This window comes from Triturus cristatus, chromosome 10 (genome assembly GCF_964204655.1).
Source record: "Triturus cristatus chromosome 10, aTriCri1.1, whole genome shotgun sequence".
Lineage (NCBI taxonomy): Eukaryota > Metazoa > Chordata > Amphibia > Caudata > Salamandridae > Triturus > Triturus cristatus.
The window spans coordinates 997,721,313-997,746,632 of NC_140593.1; the positions used below are offsets into that span (position 1 = coordinate 997,721,313).

Genomic DNA, 25,320 nt, shown 5'->3' on the forward strand with positions numbered 1-25,320 from the left:
TTAGAGGTCTTGCTGTTCCCTTGCCCACTCCCAGGCCTGTTCCGGAGGGTCAAACAAGTAGGTTGAAGCGTTAAAAATTACCTTCAAATGGGCCAGACAAGGAGCATATACTGAAGGTTGAGGACCCGCAGTTTTTGTTTGATCTCCCCAAAAGAGCGTCCGTGCTGCTGGACTGCACAGATAGAGTCAGGGAAAATCATGATCTTGGCATTTAAAAAGTGCAAGTTCTTGTGTTGTTTAGCCTCTTGGCAAATGACTCTGCGGTCGTGGTGGTTCAGTATACGGGCTATGACTAGGTGATAGGGGCCCTGGGGTGGTCGACTGGCCAAGGACAGATAAGCCCTCTCTACCACAAAGCATCCGGATAGTTTATCTATTGGGATCCAGCATCGAAACCACTCTTCCAGCAGTTGGTTGTGCCAGATGCCTCATCTCCCCTCCAGAAAGCCAATGAACCGTAGGCTGTTTCTCGGCGATCGGTTCTCAGCATCTTCAGTTCGTTCCTCCAGAGACGCCGTTGTGGAGTAGAGACTTGAAGCCTTAGAGCAGTTACATCGTCTTCTACAAAAGAGACCCTGATTTTAGCCCTATCACGCTACCAACCACATTGCGGAGATCTTGGCGCAGTAAGGAAACATCGATCGCAAGGTCCAAGTCCAGGTGGGTGTGTGAGGGAGGCCATAGTATGCCTCCTCAAGGAGCAAATGTCTCCCTCACCATCGCCAGCACAGGTAGGCAGGAGCCTCCAGGGAGTCAAGAGAGGCGGTGGAGGAGGGGAAGGGAGGCACCTCCAACACCAGGGCTGCCTCCTAACGTTCCCCAAGAAGAGTACTTTAGGGGTATGTCCAGGCAACCCCTCTTGCCACTCCAAACACACCAGAGAGGAAGGGAAGAAGAGAACCGGGAGTTGCAAAAGGCCCCCCCCCACCAGCCTCCAGTCCCAGGGCAGCGGACCCTTACACTGCTCAAAAGGCGAGAGGCCGTTATAGGTGCCCCAGTGCCTCAAGACAGTAGAGTTCCGGTCCCCATCGCACAGGCTGCCGCCCCCATCTGCCCACTACGCATCCTCTGGCACTGGGGGAGGCTCCAGCAATCTAGAGTCACTGCGTTGGCAATCATGCCAGGTAGGGTCTGCAGCGGCGGGCCAGAGGTTAATAAGGAGAAGAAGTAAAGTGGTCAGCTGGCCGTAACCTCACCATGTCCCCAGGTCAGTCGCCCGCTCTGCGCCAGCAGCAAGGGAGGAACACAAGGTTCACACTGCCCAGGTCGACCCAGCGCGTGGGCTAGGACGCAGCCGCCATCTTGTTCATATCCCTTAGGGGCTGTAATTCAAGGTGGCAGGCTCGATGTAAGTCGGCTCCGTGGGCCATCAAGGCACCCCATGTCCTCCTACCACCTTATGCAGTGGCCACTCATCGCTGTTGGACAAGGATGGGTGTTGATGGTGGTAGGGCCTACAGGAGTCGGGCTAGAACGCCACCACCATCTTGGCAGGCCAACTCACGCCCCCTAATATGGTCATCTTAAAATATACAACTCGGCCAGGGGTTGATCTTATCGAATACCAGCCACACTGTATTTGAGTTCTAATACTTTTTTCCACCTCCTAGAGTAAACCTTGGCTGCTCGCTATTGCAACTTTTGATACACAATTTTAGAAAATTAACACATCTAGTATTCGAATAGGGGGACATAGTCTTAACCTTTGAAACACCAATGGTAAATAGCAGCATTTAAATGCATACTACCCAGTAACCTCTTAATGCAACAGGACCTTCTCCAGCGCGTACGGAATTGCATACCTGACATCTAACCTACGCTTCGCCTCTTCACTTAAACATGCTGGTAATAAACACTGTATTCTGAGGCAGGACAGAGCCGCAATGAAAGTGACATATCGCTGAGAAAGGCAGCCCCCTGGCCTTGCTATCAAAATCGCTGACACCCCAGTTGTGGTCTATTGGACTAGTTGGAAATGTAAAATCAGAAGACAGAGTTTTTAATACCTGCCTCCGATTTAGCTAAACTGTGTGCTCTTGGACAATCACTTTCTGAACGTATTCATTTGCTCAACGTTTGGCACAACTGGGAGCAGAATCAGTGAAAAAGCTGCTAGTAAGTGTGTGGTTAAAAGAATGGACTGGATAGTATCCGAATGAGGGAAAAGTGTCCAGTCTAGTGGTATATTCACCAAAATAAATAGCCGTTATAACAGTGTGCCGCAGTCTGAGATCTACTACCCTAACGAATAGTTTGATCTGGTCAAATCATACTGTCTCGCAGCCTCTGACAACTGATCGGACACTTACATCAGCACTCTGAAACAAACTTAAAGTAAAAATTAAACACAAAGGGCATACTTCCAGATCAGGTTCCCAGCATGGTATTCATTAACACATTCTAGGCTGTTTAGTTGCAATTGGCTGAATTTGCAACTCAATAGATGAACAGGCTCCTGATGCTGCACTAAGCAACAGGTCTACTCCTGTGTTGCACCTGCTCCAATCTGGGTATCTCTTTCACTCTAGGTACCTCTTTCACAGAACACAAATAGCTGAACGATTGAGAGATGCTTGCTCTTTCAGAAGGTTAAACTTGGAGCAGCATCCAATAGCGGGACAGTGGTCGTCCCGCAGTGCCTCTGTGTGGGCAAAGGGGTACGACCATGATTGCAGCACAAGCCAGCAAAATGTGTGACACTTGGCCGCCCCAACTCAAATACAGCACAACCCATTAATGTAAAGCTGGCCATCCTACCGCAAGCATGTACGTTGCTCTCGAATGTTGTGCTTCCCCATATTTACAATATCATGACTAGGGTTGCCACCTGGCAGGTTTTATACCGACAGGATCGGAATTTTAATGTCCTAGCTGGTACGCAATTTAGAACAAGCATTTGCAAACTAATAGGTCTCGCATTACTGAAAGTTTAAGCTATTGGTGTTGCTAAAAAAGAACATAACGCCAATAGCTCAATCTTTTGCTTGTTTTTCTATTTCTTTACTTTTGAAGCAATATCGGCACCCACGATTTAAAGATAAAGCGCAGGTGCTGCGATTGTAACAAAAGTAAAGAAATAGAAGAAAAAGGCGTGTGGCTGCATTTAAAAAAAAATTTACTTTTAAAGTAATTGTGGCACCCGCAATTTAGCTTAAGATATTTAAAGCTGAAGCGCAGGTGCTGCCATTGCTACAAAAAGTAACAAATAAGAAAAGTAAGGTGCGGCCGCCATTATTGCAGTGTGTTGCGCTGTTAAGAAAATAAAAAGCATTGGGGGAGAAAGTGTCATGCCTGCCGAAGTGATCTAAAAAAAAATAGTGCTCAGAGGCTGTAATTAAAACATCTAGAGTCCTCATGGGAGGTTACTAAGGAAGTACTAAAGAGGGACTATTAAGCCTATTGGCCAATAAAAAGCCACCATTTAAAAATGACAGTAAAAAGAGGCCATTAAAAGGATAGGCGGAAAGCGGGCAGAGCTTAAAGTCCATATCCTGAATATAGCATGTCCCGAAGAAACAGCGCAAGCTCTGCCGAGGCAAGATCTAAAAATCACCTGAAGCCGGTATTCTTTACCCATATTAGTATATACATTAAGTAAATGCAAGAATAAAAACACTTTTAACATGTGTTCTATAGCTACCGTAATGACCCCCCTGACTGATAAAGTAAACAAAGACAGAAAACCAAGTTAAATATAAATATGAACGATTTCACGTACAGGTTTACAAAAGAAACCTGGCTTTAGCAGACTATTGAAACGTCAACAAATTGCCAGTATTTTTTGTGGGAGAGGTGGCCCTCTAGCCACGACCTGTAATAATCGTAATTGCTGCAGATTAACTGGGCACAATCTGAGCACCTTCACTAGAAACCCCTTTACAAAGAAATAACTGACAGCTGGAAAACAGCGGCACCGCGGACTACAACTCAATATTTTCGAAATCCAGTGCTCACACTGTCGGTTAATTGCATCCGGATCAGCGGAGATTGTTGATTCCCCGAAGAGTGGGGCGGTCTCTTCCGGGGCAGACAGTCTGTTTATTCCGGGGCGGGCGTTTTTTTTTTTAGCCAATGGCAGATTATTATGGAACAGTTTAGCCACCCAGCCCCTCCCCCTGTCGCCGCTACCAAGCCTGCCAATCAGCATAAACTGGCTTTCCGATTGCTTCTTACTTTTTGAAGTGGTTCTGAATCGAAAGGAATGCTCGGGCGCTAGGACTTTTTTTTTTTAAACCCTCCGTCTGGGGAGGTGGGAGGTAAGGTCATATTCTATATCCTCCCTCCTAACTCATGAGGGGTGGCATTAATGGGCCCTTATTTATTTATACCTGTCTCAGAGTGGTCCCAACCATGTACCGGGTGACCCTCTATTCCTTCTCCATAGAGCTCGATAATCATTGCCAAACTCCTCACCCCTGTTTCCCAGTGACGTGTTGCCGCGGGGTATAGCTAAACCCACATATATGCCTGGAAAGTACTCCTTGGCGGAGAGGACGCTTCCCTGGCTCCTCAAAAGCCTTTAAATCCTGAACTGACCCTTCCCTGACAGCAGGCTCGGCCGCTGTTGTTAACACCCTGGGGACCCTCACAGCCCTGTTGTCCTGCGATAGGATCTGTTGTGCTCCATTTAACTGCCATCCTGTTTTTCCACTTCGCCTTTCCTGGTCACAGCTTGTATTCACTCACACCAGAATTTTTACACCCTACCCAGTTTTCCCCTCTTCCAGTTGCACCCCCAAATCCGCAACTTAGTATTGCTTTTGTTTTTTGTTTCCGTTTTTTAGTTTTCTCTGCCCTATGATCATCCCACCCTTCTGAAAATATGATCGGCGCCCCAGATGTGGTGGCTTTAACCAAAGAGGAGCCTCTTCAGGAAAGCTACACCGATTTCCCCTCCCTGCCTGAGGAATACTCCGTACCTCTCTTTCCATTCGCCAATGATTCCAACCCATGGTCCAAGCTCTCTGCCCCAAAGTTCACCCGAGATTTCATCCTCATCTCAGAATTCTCAGAACAGGTGGGGCCCCAGCCGTTGCTCACAATCCCGGATGACAGCAGGGTGTATGAGAATTTTGATCTGAATTATTTTTCACTAAGGATTATGTCAGTGGACTACCAGGCTTCCTTTGTGGGGCACCCTCCTGGCTCCGCATACCCGAAACTAAATTTCGTTGAAGACTCAAAAGTGGTCTTGGGGGACTCCAAGGAAGGTGCCTTCGCCTATGTACACCATCTAACCCTTTACGATCTTGAAGCCAGGGGATTTGTACGACCTTTCTGCATTGCTTACATTACGACAGATGAGGACAAGATTATGCAACAGTTTTTGGAAATTTCTGCTGAGTTCTCCAAAGCCTCAGAGTGCCTGAAGACTGGCAACAGAAAAGCTTTTGCCAACGAACTTGAAAAAAAACTCAAAGACCTGGAATACACCAGGGCTGTACTTCACAATGAAATGGAATTGCAAATAAAAACTAATGACAAAGGATTTTATACAACTCAGGCTATTGAAAAGGCCAATGAACTGGCCAATGTTGAAAAATCCATAATTGAGCATCAAGACCTTTTGAAGCAAATCCAATCTTATCCGTACAGAAAACTGAAAGAGACTGATTTCTACCCTTATGAGCCGGATGGTTCTCAGGACCATGCCAACACAGACTTGGAATCAATACCAGTTACTCTTGACTCAGATGAGCAGCCTCAAGATCAATGTGAAGCAGTTGTTTTCCCACGGAGACCATCTTATACGCCCAAGTTCATTAAGGCAAAGTCGGCAAAGTGCTTTGATAAGAAGCTGAAGACTCTTGAAGAGCTTTGTGATCTTTATTTTTTTACTATAACTGTAGATCAGTTGACTCAAATTGAAAAGAAATACAGAGGTGATATTTGTTATCTCTTGGAAAATCAAACTGAGAGAACGCTTTTGAAACAACTGAATGTTACCAATTTTCTCTTTGAAGATGCCTCCCTTTGTGATGAACCTAATTTTGAAAAGCAGTATGACCCAAACATGGACAGCATGTTGGACAATCATGCCTCTAAAGCACTTGAAGACCCTGACGGTTTAAAAGTATCAGCAAGCTTGGAATCGTACAAATCTAGTGTTGAATGCGTCCCCATTAAGATGGATCCAGATGTGGTTGAAGATGATTCACAGGAGACCGAGGTAACTGAATCCAGTGCTTATGACAACCAGGAGAACTCTGAGGCTCTTGATGTTGATCTAAAAGGCAGTATAAGCAGTGGTGAAAGTATTGAGATTTTACGAACGGAAAAGTCTGCTTCAGTTCTAACTCACTCTGAAAGTCAGCCATGTTTGCCGATGCATTCAAGTCCACAAGTGCTGAAGCGAAAGGCTGTGAACAAAAGGACTGTCAGTGAAGACAGTATTGAAGTTCTTAGTACGTGTACCTCCGAAACTTTGATTCCTGAAGACTTTAAAGCAAGTTACCCAAGTGCCATCAATGAAGAAGAACATGTAGATGAGGAAGAGGATGAGGGCTTGCAACTTGATCCATATTTCAGTTCCAAGACCAGCACTGTGGAGGAATATTGTGGTTCTGAAAATGAGATTACATTGGCATCAGATTCTGCCTGTTGTATTGGGAAAGAAAGCCCACTCTTTCTAGACCCATCAAGTGACCAGGAACAAAACCTTACTGGAGAGGATAATGTGGTCAGTGTTCCACCACAGCCATTCAGACAGGTAGATCATGGGTGTCATGTGAACTTCTCTGTGGAAGATGGAGAAAATCCATCCATATGTGTCTCAGGAACAGCCTCCACTAATGCATTTGATCCAAACTTTTTAAGCCTCAGTGAAGCCTGTAGGACGAGTGTGGATGAACTTTCAGATTCTACTAGTTTTATGAGTAGCGCATCTGCAAGCTCTGCCCGGACTCCTTCACCTGCTCGTTCTGTTGGCCGGCTGTCAGAAAGACAAAAGAGGAGGGCGGGCCAGAATGCATTGAGATTTATAAGACAATATCCATTTGCCCAACCTGCAATATATTCGCTACTTAGTGGGAGGACGCTGGTAGTACTTGGAGAGGAAGAAGTGATTGTAAAGAAGCTCGTGACCGCATTATCCATCTTTGTTCCAAATTACGATGCGTATGCAAAACCTGTGAAACACTGGGCAGAGCCTCCTTTGCACATCATGGACTTTCAGAGATGGAAACTTATCGGATTACAAAGGTAAATTAGTTTAAAACAAAATATGTACTTGTGTAATTCTAATTGTTAAATTAATGTAAGCCACACAGTCTCATTGATACATCAGGGCCATGTTAAATACTTGGGCATAACTAAGAAAATAAAATAACGCTGAGCCAGACCATATTTTATCCGTGATAACCTGGAAGAGCCATATCATTTGGATAGTAAGAGATTTCGTCTGGCTTCTTTAACTGTGCTAAAAGCCTGAATACCTGTAGAGCTAAACATGATGCAGTAGAACCATTTCCATAGCCTGATAGTAATGCGCTCAGAGCAGGCCAGAGTCTGAGCTAAGGTCCGAAGAATAATGAGCACTTGTTTTTAGATCTCTTCATTTGCATCCAGTTGTTTTGTCATATATAAATAAGAGCTTTTTTTCCTGTTGTCCAAATGCTGTCCCTCAGAAGTTCCGTTCTACTGTTTATTAAATAGAGAATAGCCTGTCCTTTATCTTTACTCACAGCTAACTTTATGATGAAGACACATGAGGTTTTAGGCGTTTGTACCCATTGCACCATCATTTACGTTCTTTCACATCTCTGTAGGTGAGCACATCTCAAATAACCTTGCCACAGTAATGTGTTGCAATATCTTTGGGTCATTATGAAAAGTTTTCCTATATCATTGAATATAAGAATTTTGTTCTTCGAATTCAGATGACATTATTGTATGTAGAATTAGCATGTGTTTGGACACGTCTGCCTCCGATAGAGCATGTCTTGTTGAAGGCCTAAAAACCTTGAAGCTCTCTTCAGACAGTTGATGGATTTTTAAGTAGGTGTTTTCCCTGTTGGGTAGATTTCATTCTTGAGATCGTTGGACAGTGAAGCGTCTGGTTCTGGAGTAGCGTGCTACTTGCCGAACAAGAGCTTTGACGCCTCGTCAGGGGTAGTAAGTGCTATATAAATACAATTACTTAATGCAGCTCATCAAATACGAGCAGCTGATTTCATTTGGGCCTTTTGAAATCCTGAAGCTAATCTATTGTCCTGATATATGATTGACAGCAAACCAGGTTCAAACATAGCAATGGAATTTAACATGCGGACTATGTATGAAAGGAGTTTATCACCTATTGGCTGTGAATAGGAAACGGGTGGCTGAGAATGTTTGGCTTCAAGGACTCTCAACCTTGCACAATCGGGAGTTGCAGAACACTGAGGAATTGAGTAAACACATTGCATGTGTTCGCAGACTGAGTCCCCTCACAAGGTTTTAGAACTCCCATATGACTTGCAGTAACTTCGTTGCTTGTGGTTGTAGTTATTTTAGATCTTGTAATGCATATTGTGCACTTTCTATGAAACCATAGCAGATCTGTGTCACTAACATCCGGTGTCTTGTTATACCCCTAAATATGTAGGATGCCTTTGCAGATTTATTTTGTCTTATGCTGCTATATTTAGTTTGAGGTTAGAGTTAAGGTACAAGCATGTTCTTTGTGGGTTTTCAGACCGGAAATGCTGAACTTAATATTACCTTGTACAGGACCAATTTCCAACGACAGCAAACCAGTAGCTCAGTGGACCTCAGGTGTTGAAGTCAGGCGCATTTCTCGAACTACAGGGACAATGGAAATAGAAAAACCTAAGTGGTCAAATGCTGCTGGCTAGAAATTAGTACAGCCACATGTTCGTATTTGGTCTGGTTCTGTGGAAACCTCGTTGACACAAATGATTAACTGGAGTTGTATATGCTGTGGTGAGACACCTGTACCCCTTCTGTACTTAAATAGATTGTTTTGTGATAACTTGTGACCTCCTAATTCAAGGGGATTGGCCAAGTCTGCTTCGTATTCTGCTAGGAGTAAAGCTGTATTTTTTATTTTTATGATCGGACAACTCCTGTTTAAGTTTTTCACAAGCCAGGTAGCATTTATTTTTCGAGTGTCCCCCCCCCCCCCCCCCCCCATCACAGTCATTTTGACTATAAATTATGCTTGTCGCTTGTACGGATCTTTCATTTTAAAAGCGCTTAGTACCTTCTGCAGTGAAGCACCACTATATACAACTGTTAAATTTAAACAATCTTTGGCAAAGCCTGTAGGTCTCGCCTATGCAAGAGCTAATGGCTTTGCCAATGTGTTTTAGCCATATTGTATACCAGCGTAGCTGCTGTTGAGCATGGCTAAAAGTTAGTGGCGTAGAGGAGAGGGGTATGAGTGGGTATGCGTGTCATACAGTGGAGTGGTGTAGAGTACATTAGAGATGTTTAGAGGGGCTTAGAGTGAAAGGGTATTACATGGCGTGGCATAGTGTCGTAGCCTGGGGTGGCGTAGGGTGGCATGGTGTAGAGTGGAGGGGCACAGAGTGTAACAGTGTGTCCTAGAATGGAGTAGTGAGGATTGTCATGGAGTGTCATAGAGTGGAGTATTATAGGGAGGCCTGGAGTGGAGTGGCATAGAGTAGTAAAGCAGAGGGGCACAGAGTGGAGTGGAGTAGAGCAGCGTAGAGTGGAGTATGCACTGCCATTACAGACAACACATTTTTAATTCAAATTACCATTATATTTGCATAGACATACAGTTTTTCTGATAAAACTATACAGCGCACAAACGATAATGTGCGGAAATGGCATCACCTAGTGTATTGATTTGTTTTGATCGTATTCAAATGTTGGTTTCCAGCATGTTTCATTTGTGCTTTCCTAACTCTGATGATTTATTCTGAAATAGCTGCACATTTTGTTTACATATATTTAAATTTTGTTGTGTGCTAGAGAAAAGCCATTAGTAAGTAAGTAAAATAAATGTGAAGGGTGCACAGTACCGAAAGGTGTCGCAGTGCAAACAAAACCCAAGATCTGCGATAGAGGCAGGGAGAGCAAATGGTAAAAGATGAGAAAATCCCACACAGAATCAAAGGGGGAAAATCCACCCCCTTTCACACACCCAGATAGTCAGATAAGGCCTTAAACTTTGAAGTCCGAGAAAGAAAGTAAACACCAAGCTTTCTTAGAAGACCGATCCTGACATTTGACGTCTGTCTTTGAATGCACAGCACATGTGACAAGATAAGAACAAAATCTAAAGGCCTGTTTACAGAAAACGAGCACTGAGTAAGTGTATAGTAAACGGTGTATGCTCCACGGGATAGACTTACTCTAGTCAGACAGCCTAAATCAAATAAAGCTAGCAAATAAAAATTAAGCAAATGTGAGTTATAATCCACAAAGCCAAGGGTAAGCAACGGGCGGAATGCATTCCTAGTTCAGCTTTCCAAATGTTCCCAAGATGTCTTTAGCAAACCAGACAGCTGCACTGTCTAGTAGGCTTCCACCTAAAAATATGACCGTATTAACCCGTTTCACCTTATTTATTTACCAAATTAAGGATGAACAGTGTTGGATGCTGTCAAGTAATCTTTATTCTAAGCTGCCTAAAACCTACTGTGCAGTGTACTCTATTCTAGTGTGTTGACCATCTAGAGAAGGGATTAAGTAGTTCCTGCAAGTGATAAAACAAAACATAAGAGGGAGCTGAGATATCTGGTAACAATGTACATGTCAAGTTGCGTTTTTGAAGGACGAGATTGATGATGTTTACATAAGACTCTATGTGCCTATTTGGACTTGTCTTTCAATCGTCTATAAAGATAGAACATAAATGAGTTAAAAACACTTATATCTGGAGGGCTACCCCCAACCTAGAACTACACAGCCAAGTGAGTACAAATGCTGGGAATGTCGTTCTCTTTTCCTTCCTTCTGCTCTCCTGTACCATTCTTTTCACCTCCACTGTCTCCTCCTTGAACTTTGATTATCTCCCTTCTGAACAACTTAATAAAGGGTTATACAAACAACCAGCATTATTACTTTGCATAGGTCAGGCTGTCAACATAGATGACTGTTTGTTCCTTTCTAGTAATACATGCATTTTGAGACGGTTCTGGTTGTTTTATAGCGTGGAAAGCAGTATGTGGGGTGGATGCTTGTTTCAACGTTTTGGCCAAATTGGTATTCTGAGATTGTTACAGGTGATCTTTTGCAGGAAGCAAAGGCTATAAAGTCTGTTCTTGTCTTCACAGCCTTCTAATAATGACTGGACTGTTGTCGGGAATAGTTTCCTTGTTTTAATTCCGGTTATAAATCATAATAGCTACATTTAGAACTTTCAGTAGAAGTAAAGTGACCTTTATCGGGATTTGGAAGCGGATTACTTTTACATAATCCAACATGGACTTGAATAGAGGAGTCCTTCCATTGAGCGGTGAAGTTCAAGAAAGAGAGGAAGAATTGTGCAAAGTTGCAGTGAAAAGATGACCTGGTTCAGAAAGACAGTGAAGTATTTACACAACTTTTTTTGAATATGTAATTTCTCAGTAAGGGAGTAGGCAATGATAGACTTGTATAGATACCTGTTACCTACAACAGGAATCTGTATTACGTGTTTGGTGGAGGTAAACATTTAACTCTTTTTATATCGTATTACTTGACGTCTATTTTCTTCACATTGGCAACTAAAGAAGAGTGGCACGAGTAGATATTTAAAACCGAATTAGCTTGTATCTAATTTGTGTTGAACCTTCTTTTTTACTGCTATACTTTTGTATTTATTATTTTGTTTGGATTTTACTTAATTTGCTTTAGATTGATGTACAAGCCAATTTATTGAGTTGGTAAGTCAGAATCCCAAAGAACTGGTCAAACAGCAGCCCAAAAAGTAGTGCGAAGGAGCTATCTCTAATAATATCAAATTTGTTTGCAGTCAGTATTGTATTTACCCAGATAACTATGAACTCTAAATTAGTGGTTTTATTACGGTTGCCATGTCTTCCCATAGGTTGACTGATGCACGTAGTCTAAAGAGCACCATTGTGTACTTGTCAAGTACTGCATATGTACCAACGGAGTCACAACTGGTTGATATGATGATACACCAATACATAGGCGTTTTTCAACATGCATCAGAAAGTTGTTTTCTAGGCTGAGGCTTGATTTGAAGAGGAGAAAAGTTAGGAAAGGATTACAGGTTGTTTCACTTTCAACAAAACAATTGCTTAAGTGGTGCTTGGAGTACATAAAAACAAATGTATCCTCTTAAAGTGAATCTGTTGTCTCACTTCCCTTCCTGCCCCACCGTATGTGGGTGGTGAGATAAATTTACCCCCCGCCTTTCTGTGGAAACGATTATTACGCATCACCTTTTGACTTAAAATGTGCATACCCACAAATATGCCCTTTCCCATGCTGCACAATGCAGATGACCGGAGCACCATTAACGCTCTGCTTTCCTGAAACCCTGGAAGTAAGTGGCACATTAGAAAATATATACACCTGTTTCAACGTAAGGAAAATGGGAGGAGGAAAAGTCCTCTGCAGTCATTTTGAGCTTCTGACAGAGAGGAGCGGGAGGACCTGCAGAGGCAGTGTGTGCTGCCAAATGTTCCGGATCTTGGCTTTTCGGAAAGGTTCCAGCAGAAGAGATTGCTGGCTCTCAGTACGGAAACCTGTTGAGTCTCAGCTGCTTGGTACAGTCTCTAAGCATAAGTCGTGAGTATAAAGCACACAAGGTTTCTAAAATAAACCCATCATGGGGGGGGGATATGGAAAAGCAATCTACTAGTCCTGAAGGAGCGTGCTATTATGCTGAGGAAAATCCTGAGATAATTCACACCTGGTTGAAGAGGCCTTGCAGAACTCCTATGCACTATATGTAGTACATCAGCTTGGGTTTGCAGCTCACTACTTTTCTCAGAACCCGTTAAACCGTTTACTTCAGAGAATGTGTACAAATCAAGGCCTGTATTATAGACCTGACGTACTGTCACTATTTGCACCATGGCGCCCTGTGAAACCAATGCGGTGGGCACAAAAAACGAGTGCGCCCTATTACAAATAATGCACTGCCCTTTCCGCAGTGGTGTACTTGTTGCTCACCTGGGAGCAGGGCATTAGGGAACGATGGAGCATCTGTTTGAAGCAGCCGTTCCATCTTTCTTTGTACAGACGGCTGCCACCTGCACTGCAAAGAGGGGACATAGATCCCCTACAGGCAGATGCAGTGAGTAACTGTATCCACCTACAGGAAAACGTCTGAGTGGGTCAATGAGACCCCCTTTAATCCCTGCAGAGGGCTGCCATTAGGGAGCGTACTGAGTGAGTCACCTCTTTGTGGTGCACAGTCGGTGAGCCTCCTGACTGGTATTTTGCCTCCGACCATGCGTTCATAATACAGCACGGGCTCAGAGGCAAAGTGATTCCTTCATTGAATGGGACCATGCCCCCATGCAAATGAGTTACCCCCTCTCAAGATAGCACTGGCGGTACATGTGCCAGTGCTCTCAGTAGGACAGAAGGGGCTGCACAAGTGTTCACGTCCCCTTGTGTAATACTACAGTTCCCTGGGAGCGCAGAAAAAAGGGGCATATGCTTGTTGCGCTCCTAGGGCTTTTCCCTTTGGTAATTGATGATGTGCATGCTAGAGACATGATTAATAAACTATGAGTTGTCCGTAAATTAGACCACACATTGTGAACTGCAGTATCTACAAGAGGTTAGAGGAGCTGAAGGAAGTGAAGATTTTCAGTTATCTGCAGAAAACTACGTAATTGCAGACTTTAACAAGGCTATATAATAAGAGGAGGGTCTCCTTAGTTATAAATCATGAAGTCTGTCTGTACACAGGCACTTGTAATTTTCTAGGTCCGTTGTGTCACTATTCCAACATTATTTCTTTCTGTTTCCACATACTGCATTCATCTCAGGTAGACTACCTGGCAACCATGGAATGTTCAATAAATTTAATCTGAATATGAGAAACATAGTTATTTTGATTTCAGAATTGGCAGAATAAAGTTCAACATGATCTCTGTATTATCACTTGTATGTGCATATCATCCGTTTGATGTGCTCAGAACATTAGGTGGCCGAAGTTTAAAAAAAAACTCGTAAGTAAAAAATAAATTTTAAATCCGCAGTCCCATTTATAAAAAAACAAAAAAAAGTGTGAGCTCAGTTTTAGTATTTGAAGGGAGTTTGGGGGTTTGTTTAACTGGACTCCACAATGAGCAGACACGTCATACGTTTCTATAAAGTGAGCATGAAAATTGTTCGTACACACAAAGGTCTTTTGAAAATGATGCCCAAATTGACACACAGTTAAATACTTGGATAAATGACACCATTTAGATAAGATTCATAAATATTATGCCACCATGGTCCTTATTTTAGGTGTAGTGTAAGCCAAGACATGTTGATTTTTGTTAAATTTGTATACTATACTCAGTAGGGGCTTTCAGCCAGCCCTCTTCATCCATTGAGCTGTTATTTGTGTAATACACTTTTTTTTTCAACCGCTACAGCTACAGAATGGAACAATGGATCAGCCTGCTTCAGGCATTGGCTAACTGCCCTTTCCCAAGAACATCTATGTACAAAGTAGTTCACTCAAGTTCTAGAGACTACTTTGAAAGCTTGTGCTGTTTAAGACCAAATACTTTTTTTGGTTGTTCTTTTAAGATAGGTGCAGCACTTTTCTAACAACTTTCCTCAGTTTTGCAAAAAACATGACATAACAAACATTGACAAAGCCTAAAAGCTGGCGGTCAACACCAGACCCATTTGCTTTCCCAGTGCTTGTTTATTATATTTCCTGGGATGACTCCTTGCAGTATACACTACTTTATCGATGTGTGAACAATAATCCATATCCCACAGTCGCTTGCCCATGAAATAAGCACTATCATTTGTCTAGTGGCGAGCAGCATCTCATTTACCCAGGAAGAGGTCCGTCCCCATAACTGTGCAGAATCCCCCCCATCTCCTCTGAGTCCTATAATACCCGTCATTGCCCTAATTTCAAGGGAGCCATCGGTAGGGTATGTTATATTTTTTTGCTTGTATGTTTGTATCTTAGGACATTCCCACTGCAAAAAGGTGTAGGCTGCCCCGCCGCACCTCAGGTAATTTGGAGTTGGGCTTTTCCGCATTTTCCTCCGTTTCATCTGTGTAAGACGCAAGAATGTAGATATTTCCTGTAAACTAAATCTGAACCCATTCTTACACTTTCCTAGTTGGCTTGACCTATTGCAGTGAATTTGTTAGTGCAAAGCTTGTTCCTGGATAATGACCATGTATGCTTTAGAGTTGGGCATGAGATCCTGCAGTCTTGACTGAAACAGATGGTGATATTTCAGATTCTGAAACCGTTTGCTATTTTACTTCAGAGTAAGAGTGCCGATAAAGGCAAGCACGAATATGTATATGTAGTTTACAAAAAGCAAGGGATTTCACTTCGCTCAGCAGAGAAGAGGTATAACTCTAGGAATAGGCAATAATTGCAACCCTGCTTGTCACAGATCACTTGCAGAAGAGTAAGGGTGGGTGAGGAGTGAAGATCTCGTACCCATATTAATGGAAGATCAGGACTCAGTTGATGGGTTCTTTCAGACCTACATTGGGGTTTCAGCCCTACATAGTTTCCCAACCAAAGAAAATTAAATGTGCTATTTGAACAAGAGTGAAGTGGGTTTATGTTGTGTACTTTTTATGTTGCAAAAGTGGGCGTCTCAAGAATTTTACAAAGCCCCAACCTTTTCTCCTACTTGTCATTCATTTTACAAAAAGTTATCTTATCACGCAGGATTTAATTGACCACATGGTGCTAGATCAAGCTCTTCCACTGTCAAACTTTATTTGCATCCTATAGAATAACCCACTTTCCTTTCAATCATTTATTAGAAATTACAATTCATAAGCGGCTCTAGACAACCCCTTTTCAGATAATTCTATACAATGTCACACATGTGATATTATGTTTGCTCCCATGTTAACTAGCCGTTTTTCGTATAACATGAACTGTAATACAATGACCTAATCTTCTAAATTAACAATAATAAGAAATAAATCCTTTGATCCTGGTGAGGGATTACTTAATGCATTCATATCACAGTGACAATTACAATTCTCTGCAGAAGTGAAGGTTCCATGCAATACATCATCAGGCTGAGCATGCTCTGAAACTCTGAAATTAAAAGCTGAAATCAGTCAAGTAAAGCAATGATATTGCTAAACAACTCAATAAAAATGGCACATGTCACATAAACGTTGAGAAAACATCTGAAATTCGACGTCCTGCATGATATCAGAATAGCTCACCTCAAGCCTGAAACACATAGCGTACAACTGCATGTAGCAAACTGAATTTCTTTTTTCTTATACCTCCTTAACATTTGGTGGCATTTAATAAGCCAATACGAAAAAAGGGTCTTTAATGTAAAACTTAATTCCCACTACAGCCTTCACTAAAAATGAGCAAAAACATGCCCACCAACATCAAGAGCTTTCTTATCTAAGAAGGCCAAATAACCCACGATTATAAGCTAATTAAAAGGTGTGAAATATGAACAGAGTAAAGACATTTGTGTAGTAGGTCAGTATTTTTTAAATACGCTGTTGCAAGGCAGTAGTTACAATTTTTTTGTATAGATCAGCTCTTGGCAGTTTCTTGGTTACAACTCTAGGTTGCAGGTGGTGGATTGGACCATAGGAACAGAATTCGTAAGGATATGTCACCTTTTTAGGTCTGGCTTGACAGTTCTGTTGACGCCATACCCCTATTATCAACAAAAATCACTTCAAGAAAAACTTTTGAGATGGGGATTTGTCTCCACCCAGATCTTTGTTATCCTGAATACAGCATTTGACTTGGCAGAAAGAGTGCTTGTGTTGCATTCCTGTTGGCTGGCAGACGTTTTACCTTTGCCTAATGTGGCTGTTGCTCTGAAACGTTACAACACTGGCATACTAGGGGGAACCCTTCAACCTCATGCACTACTATTGAACACTGCAGAGAGTGTAGTTTGTTCAACTGTGCATGCTGGTTAATTTGGTCACACCTCTGATGCGAACCACACAATCTTTCTGTAAACACAGCTAACTTCCTTTATTTATATTTACAGGGATAACATTTTGCATATAATTTCAATCCGTATCTACCTGATGGCCATTCCAATGGCTGCACATATTCTGGAAGTGAGTGACTTCTAACATTTTAAAGTGACCCACAATTAAGCATTGCTGGTACCTCAGCCAATCCTAGCGCAACACAGAAATCCAAAGTGCTGATTGGATGTGAAGTTAGTGTGTGCATATGTGTATGTAGAGACTAACTGGCAGCTTCAGCCATTCTCTGCCAGGCAGTGGGTGCCACATAGTTTGGTAGCGATCCAAAGGGAATTTATCAGTGGCAGTGAACTGGAGCCTGGCAGATGTATCCAGTCTTGGCCAAAAACACCCTGCTGCCGCTACTCACGATTTTGGGTGGGAATAGAGGCTGAGGGGAGGTGGAGTCACGGTGAAAGCATCAAAGCTTTAACCTGGACTGGCCCTAGGTGGTGAGAGGGGATGGTTAACATGGTTGAAGTATCTATGCCTCATAATCGAGGAGTGCTCAAGTAAGATCAAGGACTCTGGGTGGTTGTTCTACTCACATCTGCTGGGTACAACACTATAATTATTTTTTTATTCCCAACATACCCACATCAAGGGCCAAACCATAACATCTTGACAGAGTGGGTCTACAAAAATGAGTGCACGGTACACTAGTCACAGGGTTCCTGGGTGGTATTTTGGGTGACAGTCACGTGTGATAGCCGGCCAGCAGTCAGCCATGTGGGTTGCTACCTACAGTGCTGCCCCCGTTTCTGAGGCTCAGACCTGCAACCAGTTACTGAGATGGTGGGCATGTCCAGGGCACTGGTAGGGCGAATATAGTAGCTCCCAAAGGTTTGCACATCTTAATTAGTGATGTTTGTGTGGAAAAACGTCTACCTTTCAGGTATATTACATTTTGTGGCTTTTCTGTCCACAGCAACACACCTTGCAGTGATTTGAGTCTGTTAATTTATTAAGGCTCATACAACGGTTGTTAAAAAGAAACTATAAACTTTCAATATCAAAAGAATTCTACAAAGCTTTGCTCTCCTTTTTCAAACCTGGCCTGAACATTTGCTTGTATAGTGGTAAAAACCTTAGCTAAGAAGTCTGTGCACCCAAGTGTGACACAGTTTAGTTGTGTTGTGGCAGGGTGAACGGGATTGAGACTCGTTTTAGTTGAACACTTGCCACTAGACCATAATTCCTGATGTCTGCTTAGAGTGGAAATTTATAGCCTGGTCTCCTACTCAAACTTGAAAGAGTGTGGTTGTGACCTCCAACCCCAGGATTAAGGTCTAGTAGTTGAGTGTAGAATCTATGCTCATTGAAAAGCTTGCTGTCTTTTTCTACCATTGGCTGTTTCTCAAGACAACGGAAAGTGTGTAATGGGAGAGAAGAACCAGCAATTTATGGAATGATGATAGTTCTCCCCATGACATGGTGTTCTGGGACAAAACATTTCAGAATCTTCATGGCCTCTGTGCTAAATTGCTTCTGAGCAGAAGCATTGGAAGCTAAGGCACAATGACTTGGTCCATGTTGGGGAGAGTGTAGTCACCTTGTTAGATTTGTATACTTTTTTTTCAAGGGCCTCTTCCGTAATGCATTTGGTGCCAATTGATTCAAGAACATGGTTTAATGGATAAAACTGTTTTTAGGGAAGACATTTTGTTACATATAGGATTACTAGATTCCTCAGTAACCATGTTGTGAGCTTCCTTTTATGAACTACTGTACTCTGCCAATTCATTGGAACCCTATGGTACACTTGGTCCTATAGGGTTAGTGTGGGGTGGTCTTTTTCCTATATCTCTGCTACAAAGGTGGGACAGTATGGCATTTGAGCTCCTATCCGTTTTGCTTACACCAATTTGACACGGTTTGTCCGGTGCCAGTAAATACCTGCATTGAGTTAAAGCTCCTGAATGCTATTAGTATAATCCTATTTGCCAAATGAGTGTTTTTCAAGAATTAATCCACTAGTCTGTTTTATGTATATTTTGCGGAAATCACAATTCATTGTAATGGTTTTGCCAAGTTGGAGGTCGCAGCTGATTTTAAATTCTATTTGTCGATAAACAGTCATACTCTACTTAAAATGTTGGCCAATTGACAGTATATCCACATGCTATGGTGTGACACGTTTAATTTCAGATGGAAATTGTTTTATGGGATTGCAGCTGGTTTATTTTATCCTTTTAAATATTTTCTTCTTTCGCAGAGTGGTTTCTTCATCTGGCTCCAACACATTGCACTTCCTAAACCGGTACATCCGCTACGCCAGTGTTCTTGATGCTGACAGCAAAACACTACGCTGCCCACTGTACAAGGGAGCCCTGATTCCCAAACTGGCAGATCACCGGACGCAAATCAAACGAGGGAGCACGTACTACCTGCATGTCCAGAACATGCTGACCCAGCTCTGCTCTAAAGCTTTTCTTTACTGCTTCTGTCATTGCTTGCACATGCCCATTAATGAAAAGGAGAGCCCTGAAGACATCGCTTTACGCAGAATGAACTACCTGGGACTTGCCCCGGAAGACATCAAGGTGGTACAGTATCTGGCAGAGCTGCTGAAAATGCATTACCTCAAGGAATGTGGGGTGAATGTTCAACCTTTGCTCAGGTTTGACTATGTTCCGAGCAATTTGTACAAGATCTAGATAAGATCTGAATTTTCTCAGTTTCCCACAGGACATCAGTTGATGCGATGTGGAAGTCAAGCTGCACTGACCTGGAAGTGAGCGGTGATGCATATTGCCTAAGAGTATTGTCTTCTTTGTACAACAGTGGACTTTTTCCTTCAGTTTTTTCACTTGGAGCAGAATGCAAAGTGCTAAAACTGGTTAATATCGAACAATATTTTTTGTTTTATGTTTGTACATCTTTATATGTTTGTCTGTAAAATGATCGTCCTGCCAGTAAAGAATCCCTTGCCTATGGTTACTAGAACAAATGCCTGTTGACAGTTTATCCTTTAGACAGCAGTGACCAGCTCTTTTTTAAGGGCTTACCAAGTCGGATGTTTCTAGCAATACGCTGCTTCAAGCACCTCCCTCTTCCCCCCCTTCATATCATCATACCAAGCGATCCGAAGGGGCTGTTACTGGTGAGCAAGGCTGAACACTGTCGGTTGCAGATGTGAAGCCTTTCTTTAGGATAATTCTTGTGAAAAGCTCTCAATTTTACTAGAATGTAATGTGGAGTTGTCTTGTACCCCACTCCAGGTGAATGTCAAGCACTGTACTCGTAGTTGCGGCATGTTTGCTCATCTTAACCTGGATGCTGCAGGCCTGTGAAGGAGGCTGGTGTGCACAAGGTTTTATTAATTTCTTTTAACATAATGACTTGATAGCTCTCAAAAATACCATTATGATCTTTTGTAAAGTTTCTAATTGCAGAAGCAGGGTAAATGCGTATTGTGTATGAAAGGCCCTTATCAGACGAGTTATGAATGTAAGCCATAGATATCTGCTTCATGCTCAGTGCTCCAAGACCAAATACTTGGAGTAATAAATGTTCATTTTATTAATAGTTTATCTCATGAAGAAAATGTCACAGTGACGGGCTGTAGAGGAAGTTAATCCTTATGCTTATTTGAACATGCCCGAGTTCTTTTCTGCATGCAGGTTGAGCCTTTAAAACATACCAACTACCTCTGTAAGATCTTTGAGTTTACAGAACTGAGCGGTGCATTGTAATCATAGTAAAATTATTCATGTTTATTTGCCTAACCCTGTGCAATGTTTCCTTCTGTGAAAACCTTTATGAAATGTCCCTAAAGAAGTGTTCGCAGTGATGTATATTTTATTTTTTACCAAGTTGATTTCCACGTTCATGCCATTGGTTGTATTCGGAATTGGTTAGATAACCATGCTGGTACATTGCAGGTTTGTGTTTTTAATGTTTTATGTTAGTTAAATTTGCCCTGCATTTATTAAATCAGTGTATAGATGGATATTCCATTTTGCTAGGCTAAGAAATATTGTGAATTTTAACCCCATCTTCACGTTCATCATGAACTCTGGCAGCTGATCTTGGTGTGGCAGTGTTTTCTTTGCCATTGTGATATTTTATTTGCTACATCTTGGTGTGGCAGTGTTTTCTTTGCCATTGTGATATTTTATTTGCTACATCAACTGGATTTAGTAGGCGCCCTCTTGTAGCAAATATGCTTCTTGACTATGTGCCAGCCTCTTGAATTTATATTTGCACTATTTATCTTATGGAAAACCGTTGATTTTGTTTCCCTCTTCTCCGTTCCTAAGGCTTGACAATACGTGAATCTAAATGTGTCCTTCTGTTATAGCAAGATGCATGTTTTTATTTTTTTGGTTGGCTAGAAGTATACAAAGAAATCCCTTAGATTAACTAAGTGGTTAGAATTCAGTGTTGGTGATTGTTTTAACCCATCTCTGGTGTTTTCTGACCTGGAAAAAAAAAACCTCCATTGTGTCTTAAGAATATATCTTTTCGAAATATTACCTTTGTCTAATTACAGATGACATGGTCTTTACATTTGGTTAAAACACCTGGTTCACTCGAAGAGCAGTAACTAGTTGCCTAGGGAGGGTAAAGGAGGTTTAGAATCATGTAGCATGATGCCGGTGTTGTAGTGTAGACCAGCATAAATGAAAATGTTTGATATTGTGGTTGTCCAGAATTGGCATTTATCACAGAGTGCAGCTGCCCCCTTCACATTGCCAGGGGAGAAAGTTGAATGGCACCTAACTTTGCTTAAAACCTGTTAAACTGTTTTTTACCTGGCAGCCTAAAGGAGCATGCGCTTTTAAGTGAACGCCACCTTTGGCCAGGACTTGCTAGCCAGTATCCTTTTGCAGTTGTTAATTTGTAGATTTGTGTGTTGTGGTCAGTCATCGCTCAATAATTAGAGTTATTCCCCTAACTGAATTTTCTAAATACCACCTTCTCCCATTTACTCATACCATGCCTCTTGATAATTCAGATGTGCTTTATCCTCTTCACAGGTCTCTAATTTTTTTCTTTTGTATTTAGCCCTTAACTTTGTTGGACTAGTTCTTTGTAACTCTGTAGCCATAAGTAGTGGCCTATCAAAACATTTTGTCATGACTGTGTTTCTCAAACTAAGATTCATGAATGGTATTTTAAGATGCACAGTTCAGAATGTTTTTTTTAAATCTTTTATCAAAACAAGAGGTAATGAAAAGCGCAGTTTGGTTCTTAAGCCACAGTTTATATATTGATATAGTATAAGAATTCACCTATTTCCTTGTTAAACCCGAGACATTTTATTGTCCAAATCTCCAGCTCGACCGAAATAATTTGCACATAGTTTGTATCCTGTGAATTTTGAAGTTGTGACTTTAATGCTTCACTTTGAAAAGGGAATGTTAACCATTGCTGGGTTATTTTGCCCATGACCTGCCTTTCTCTTCACACTCACACATCTAAGAGACATGTGGAGCTGCTTGAAAAAAAGACCGCAAATAATTGAAATGTTTGACTGATATTTTTAGGAACAAATTTGTACTTGCCTACGTTTTAATGTTTGCGTAATGCCAGCACAAGCTCAAAAATCAAAGAAAAACGTTGTCATTTTCCTAGTTTAAAGAATTAAGCCGCGGAAAATAATTAAAAGGACATCTTCTGGAAAATCCACTCAATAGATCTAGATCAATCTACTTTCTATAGGGTGAGATTTCGTGATTTAGTACCCTAGGATTTAAAGTAATCAGCGCTCCAGTGTAAGAGCTTGTTTTCTCCTGTTATTTATATATTACTTTAGCATTTTCCAAAATACAGTTGGCACTAACTTGCTTGCAGCTTTTTTCTTTCTAGTTTCACCCCATAGGGACTGTATTCATCTCTTCCCTATCCCATGAATTTAAGTTTTCCACATAGCGAAAAGAAAGTAAGCAATATTTATGATTCACTGAAGTGATATCTGAAGAACTATCTGACACACCACACCTTTGGGGCTCAGGATGGGTGTTTTGGAACATTGACCATTACATTAAAATCTAAAGGGTGCAGCCCGAACATTGGTAGATCGTTCTTAAGGGAAGCAGTATACTGACATTTTAAGCATATACCTGCTGTTTTGAGAAATCAACCTAATGCTGCCCAAGACTTTGCAACTGTGCCCTTCACACTTGCCCACTAAATTAAGGTTTCGAGAAATAATCCCTGACTTTAGGCTAATTGTAATGTAACACAATTGGAACATTTCTATCTGATGAGCTTTTATCAACTTACATATTGTGTCTGCCAAAGTGCCCTTTGTGAATTTGAAGTTCTGTCATTCAAGTAGATAGATTCTGAAGTGCTGCCTAGGCACATAATTGGAAAATACCAGAGGGGCATTTTATAGCATAACTTGGGTTTGCTATAATCATGCGCTTGAAATGTGTAAACAGTTCAACAGAAGCAGGTCTGTCAGGAGCATCCTCTTCTGGACCGTGCTCAGATTGTCCTCATCCCAGTGATGTTTCTATGGTTTAAGGAACCATTGCATATCTTATCCATGATATTCAGTGCTGTGCATACGCACTTATACCCTAGTATTCAAGAAACCGATTCTCTGAGTGAAGGGATTTTATACCTGGCCTCTAAGTCTGATCAGACATATTCAGCACAGTAGAAAGCATTAAAGATTTTACTTTGTTGTTAAATTGGTGTGACATTTGTGCCTTTGGTGTAATGCTATCCAAAATTTCATTCAGTACAGGCATCCACAGTATAGCTTGACAAAATGTATTTTGTTGGAAAAAAAACCAAGATGAATGTGTGCATTCAGACAGAATGTGTGCTAACACTTAAAGGTTCAAATTTATTTTAATGATTTACATCAGGACTCTGAAGTAGGACAAAAACTGGAATCTGTCTGATCAGTGTATCTCATACTGTGCTGCTGTATTTTAATGTTTGTTGCATGCTCTAATATGGGCTCGAATTGTACTGGAACTAGGGTCGCCCTGTGGCTGAATGCCATTTATGATTGGGGGCGGAAAAAAGTTCAAAACAATGACCAGCCTTATGTGACTGTATTCCAAAATATGCCAGGAACGAGTCCGACTAGAAAAGGGATGTTTAACTGGAAATTCAAATCATTGACTTGGAATAGTATTTATGAATACAAATCTTAATATATTGAGTTACAAATAAAACTTATAAGTCCCTGAGGGATAGATTGTCACTATATTTATATATATATTTGTGGTGTAGGTGTTGCTTGCACAATGTTAAACCAGTAACAGATCTTTTGGTTTAATTTAACATATACTCCTAACGAGAGCCATCTTGCTGTGGTTGTTGCCCGCAAAGTACCACCACAAATCCTATGGTATTAATGTATTGCTGTTTTACTTCAACACGCATTAAATGGTGTGCACGTACATAGTCACCCAAACGTGATTCTCACCCTCATGAAATTGCACAGACTGAAAGTATTGCATGATGTTAAAAACTCTATCAACCAGTACTTTGTGTTGCCTGATTCCATGTCTAAAATATAAGATGTTTTTAACGATACCAGAGAATTAATCAAAGCTGACTTATTTCCTTTGACACTTCAAAAGAATCAAGAATGTTTTTATTTTCCAGTTTAATATGTTTACGTAAAATTATAAAGGTATCTAATTTATAGAAGGTTTGCGAATACCCTCCATAATTTGTGTTTGCAGCTTTTTTTATTGGAGCTTTCACTATTAAAATCCAGAGATTAATGGCATTGTAGAGATTTATTTCTCTCCCCTTTGTAAAAGTATTTCTGTATGTGAATGTTTCTCAAACAATAAAAATGGAAAATGGACGTATTTGCTGACATAATAAATAACATAAAAGTCTTGGTAGCATATCTTTCATCCAGTATTTGTGGAGAGATGTTCCAGCTGCATGTTGGGCGGGATAGGAGCAGTTCCATTTGGACACATTAAACTTTTCTATGACCTGGACTGGTTCGGACTTACGAGAAAAGGTATCCATCAAACTGTAGTGCATCCTAGCTTTTATATGCTGTGCATCATGTTGATTTGTTATAAAACTTCACCTTTTCCTTTATATTTTATACGTTACACTTGCGACCAATCTTGACTAATTACGCTCGGATAGATTATTTAACTATCACTGTTGTCTGACTTTGTGTGCCCTTCTCCATATTTGCTCTCTGAACTTCAGTCAGTTGACTACTTTCACCACTTCTTGCTGTCTTAAGCGAGAACATATATATTGGAGATATTTCAG

The 25,320-nt window shown here is 41.4% G+C and overlaps 1 protein-coding gene across 1 annotated transcript; it reads left to right on the top strand.

Annotated features, from left to right (window-relative positions):
* The first annotated feature begins 4,066 nt into the window (after nucleotides 1-4,066).
* On the top strand, nucleotides 4,067-24,923 carry SMCR8 (SMCR8-C9orf72 complex subunit). Its single transcript, XM_085628982.1, has 3 exons — nucleotides 4,067-4,256; nucleotides 4,785-7,200; nucleotides 19,319-24,923. Exons 2-3 carry the CDS (start codon nucleotides 4,823-4,825, stop codon nucleotides 19,758-19,760), a joined length of 2,820 nt encoding a protein of 939 aa, XP_085485108.1. The 5' UTR covers nucleotides 4,067-4,256; nucleotides 4,785-4,822; the 3' UTR covers nucleotides 19,761-24,923.
* Nucleotides 24,924-25,320: the final 397 nt, after the last annotated feature.

Bases quoted from the DNA above. Each gene is read 5' to 3' on its own strand.
- SMCR8 (XM_085628982.1), top strand. From the start codon at position 4,823: ATGATCGGCGCCCCAGATGTGGTGGCTTTAACCAAAGAGGAGCCTCTT. The intron at 7,201-19,318 runs GTAAATTAGTTT...CTTCTTTCGCAG, and splicing joins AAACTTATCGGATTACAAAG to AGTGGTTTCTTCATCTGGCT.